Here is a 4249-nt window from a genome sequence, read left to right as displayed (position 1 = left end):
ACAATTTGAAAACTAAAATAATTATTATATTAATAAATTGTCGATTGAGTGCCATATTAAATATTTAATAATAATAAAAACTTAATACGAACAATTTTACATATAGCTAGGCAACACTGTTTTACCGCAGGTACCTATCTTTATTAATATTGACATATTTCAATAATAATATTCGATTAAAAATAAAATATATAACATGACATGTATCAATTATTATAGGTATCTACTGTATACAGAGCCGTGCCGTTACGATTTGGCGCCCGGGGCAAAATTAAAAATATTCGCCCCCTATTTTATTTATCATTAATCATAATGCGTTTCATTCCTATTTAATTTAATTTCATATGTAATCGTATCATAAGAGCGTATCATATATAAGTATCATATAGTTAAAACTTAATTTTTCTGGACTTTATTGAAGCAAAATCTTCAATGACGTCTTCAAAATCAATGCTTTTTGTTATTTCATGGTCAATTGATAATATTGCAGAATTGGTTAATCTGTTTTGCGACATGGTTGACCGTAAATACGTCTTAGTAAGTTTCAATTTACTAAAAGAGCGTTCCCCGGAAGCGTATGAAATAATCGTGGCGCAACAACACGCAGTTGACGTCGAGACGGTGTCACAAGCCCCGGGCCGCACTCGATCAGCTTAGCAGCAGCACACAAAAGTAAAGGCCACCTGGGTATACAGAAAACCACGAGGTTTCGGGCGGCCAAGACGTCGCGGCACCAACGCTCAACCGAAGTTATCGATGTAGGTATATAGCTGGTCCGCTACGAAAACGCACTTTCAGCTCGGCCACGCACACGGTAAAACAATTGCTTTCGATAATCGACCACTCGTCGCACACGTGGTAGCGACGCGCATACAAACTTGAGGCACGGTGACGCAGACAAAGGCGTCGTGCCAACGGTTCGGAAAAGACAAAAAAAAAAAAAAAAACAAAGAGCGCGCAGTCGCCGAAGCTGGGCTGGCGTCGGCGTCGTGCGATCGAAGCGCTAGAACACCCAGGCGGCTTCGAGAATGTTTGGCGCAGCTTGTGGTCAAGTCGGCGGGCGCGAACCGGTGGTTCGACAGTCCGCGTTCGAACAGTTTGGCTTATATCTACGTTTATTTGTGTATATTTATTTTTGTGTGCTTTATGCATAATGTAATGCGTTAAGCTCGAAAATATCCCTGCTACTAATTTGATACTCCAACCGAATGTTTGATATAGTATTGATATATTTAATCCTGCGTTGAAATATGACAATAATATTTTCCAGATGAAAATCAATCCCAAACAACCACTTACAACATTTCCAAACCCGGTAAAAAAAACCCCACATCTTTTTGAAATGTTCGTCTACGATCTTAGTTATAATATCACCACCAATAAAGAATTTAATCCTTTTTCATTGTTTAGACTCTAGATTCTAGAGTTTCGTACCCCATGGTTTGTCTTGCCAAATTATTTTGAGCCGCATTGGCATTAATTGGGAACATAAGATGTTGCAAAGGGTATACCGTCAATAGATAGTGGTCAATTGATAGTGCGACAATAGATAGTGGACAATAGATCGCGCGACAATTGATAGTATACGACAGTTGATAGTATACGACAATTGATAGTGTACAACGTTTTCGACAACATTTACTTTTATATTTTGGTTATACTAAATTAATTAATTTTATTTGATTGAATTAACTTATTTTTAATTTATTTTATTTTTAAAATTATAATTGACTTAATTATGAGTTTAAAATATATTAAGAGTGAAAGAGGCACCAACATTTTGGCGGATGATGGATACATGTACCAGCGTGAATGCAATAAGCCAGAAAAAAGCATTTGGCGATGTGTGCAATACAAACAAAAATGTAGAGGAAGAGTTCATGTATCTAATGGTGAAATAATAAAATACATGGACCATAATCACGTTCCGGATATTTCTAAAATTGAAGCCAAAATACAGGTCAATGAAATGAAAGAAAAAGCCAGAAGTACATGTGAATCGACACACTCAGTTCTTGGAACAATAGCACAGGTACATTTATTTTATTATTACGTAGGAAGTATATTATTAATTAAAAGTTGTCAACTTCATTCAGAATATTCTTACTATTCTATTTGATTTAGCTGTGTATTTTATTACACAATTTATAATTATTATAAACTAAAAGAGTTTTTCCCTTTTCACTGTACATAATATAAGAAATTACGTAGATAATAGAGATAGAGATAAGTAGATAATAATCGCGTCGTATCCGCGGCGAGCTATATAGGGAATTATACACGTTAGTGTATTTGTGTTCGTGTAGACGTACAATAATTGTTATTTTATATTTTTATCGATAATATCGATAGAAAAACTATTAAATGTAATATAATTTATAATACTTTTATATTAGGTAGAAATGTCAATAGCTGGTCAACTACCTAGTGTCGCCTCATTAAAAAGAACTATACAACGTGTTCGTCAAACTGAGCTATCAGCTCCGTCAAATCCAGTCGACTTTAATTTTGATATTCCGGAAAAATTTCATTTAACAACTGATGGGGAACTTTTTCTTCAGTATGATAGTGGGTCCAATGATTCTAAACGTATTTTAATATTTGCAACAAACCGAAATTTTGAACTAATGGAAAATAGTGAACACTGGTTTTGTGATGGAACATTTTCTAGTGCTCCATCAATATTTTCCCAATTATATACCATTCATGGAATACATTATTCAAACGTGATTCCTTCTGTTTATGCTTTACTGCCTGACAAAAAAGAGGAAACTTACAAACGATTTTTTCGAGCAGTTAAATCTATTAATCCAAATGTTAACCCAAATAGTGTCATGATGGATTATGAAAAAGCAGCAATGAATGCAGTAAAATGTGAATTTCCCAATGTGATTATAAATGGTTGTTTTTTTCACTTATCTCAGTGTGTATGGCGACACGTCCAAGAAATTGGCTTATCAAAAAAATATAAAGAGGACTCAGAATTCGCTCTACATGTTCGCATGTTACCAGCTTTAGCATTCGTACCTCAAGAAGATGTTATTGAATCATTTGAAACTCTAATTGAGACTAATTATTTTTCAACCAACGAGGAGCTTTTAACACCACTTATTGACTATTTTGAAAGTAATTGGATTGGACGTTTTCAACGCAGACATCGTAGAGAACCAAAATTCAATATTCAAATTTGGAACTGTTTTTCTCTTGTGGATGCAGATTTGCCTCAAACAAATAATTCAGTGGAGGGCTGGCATAACTGCTTTTCGTCAATGTTGAATTCATCGATTCATCCATCTATATGGAAATTTATTACTGCACTACAAAAAGAAGAACGTGTCAATCGATTGAAAGTTGAACAACTAGTTGCAGGAAATCAACCACCATCAAAAAAAAAATACAATGATCGAGCAAAAAAACTTAAAAATATATGTAGTGATTATAATAATAGAAGTATAGATGATTATTTACGAGGGGTTGCGCATAATTTTCAACTGCAAGTTTGATTTTTTTATTAGGTACTATTATATTATATTTTTAATTATTGACAACTTTGCTTAAGTTTATTTGTGAAGAATCAAAATTTTATTCGAATTTTTTTATTAGGTATAGGTAATATTTTTATTATATTTTTAATATTTTTTTAATTATTGACAACTTTGTTAAAGTTTATTTCTGAAAACCTATTATTATTATTATTATTATTATGACAACTTTGTTTAAGTTTATTTGTGAAGAATCAAAATTTTATTCGAATTTTTTTATTAGGTATAGGTAATATTTTTATTATATTTTTAATATTTTTTTAATTATTGACAACTTTGTTAAGTTTATTTCTGAAAACCTATTATTATTATTATTATTATTATGACAACTTTGTTTAAGTTTATTTGTGAAGAATCAAAATTTTATTCGAATTTTTTTATTAGGTATAGGTAATATTTTTATTATATTTTTAATATTTTTTTAATTATTGACAACTTTGTTAAAGTTTATTTCTGAAAACCTATTATTATTATTATTATTATTATGACAACTTTGTTTAAGTTTATTTAAAATCATAACACTATCAATTGTCGTATACTATCAACTGTCGTATACTATCAATTGTCGCGCGATCTATTGTCCACTATCTATTGTCGCGTTATCAATTGACCACTATCTATTGACATGGATCCGTTGCAAAGCGTTCATGGAGTCCTGGTCTTACAATCCAGACGACATCAAGTTTACTGGACTTTTGTATATCCAA

General features: G+C 32.0%; 1 protein-coding gene across 1 annotated transcript; it reads left to right on the top strand.

Annotated features, from left to right (window-relative positions):
- The first annotated feature begins 432 nt into the window (after positions 1–432).
- On the top strand, positions 433–3554 carry LOC132938630 (uncharacterized). Its single transcript, XM_061005605.1, has 3 exons — positions 433–537; positions 1760–2032; positions 2397–3554. The coding sequence occupies exons 1-3, from the start codon at positions 433–435 to the stop codon at positions 3501–3503; spliced, it is 1485 nt and encodes a 494-aa protein (XP_060861588.1). The 3' UTR covers positions 3504–3554.
- The last annotated feature ends 695 nt before the right edge of the window (positions 3555–4249 follow it).

This window comes from Metopolophium dirhodum, chromosome 1, assembly GCF_019925205.1.
Source record: "Metopolophium dirhodum isolate CAU chromosome 1, ASM1992520v1, whole genome shotgun sequence".
NCBI classification, from domain to species: domain Eukaryota; kingdom Metazoa; phylum Arthropoda; class Insecta; order Hemiptera; family Aphididae; genus Metopolophium; species Metopolophium dirhodum.
Note: the sequence above shows the minus strand (reverse complement) of the source record. Positions and strands in the feature narration are given on the sequence as shown.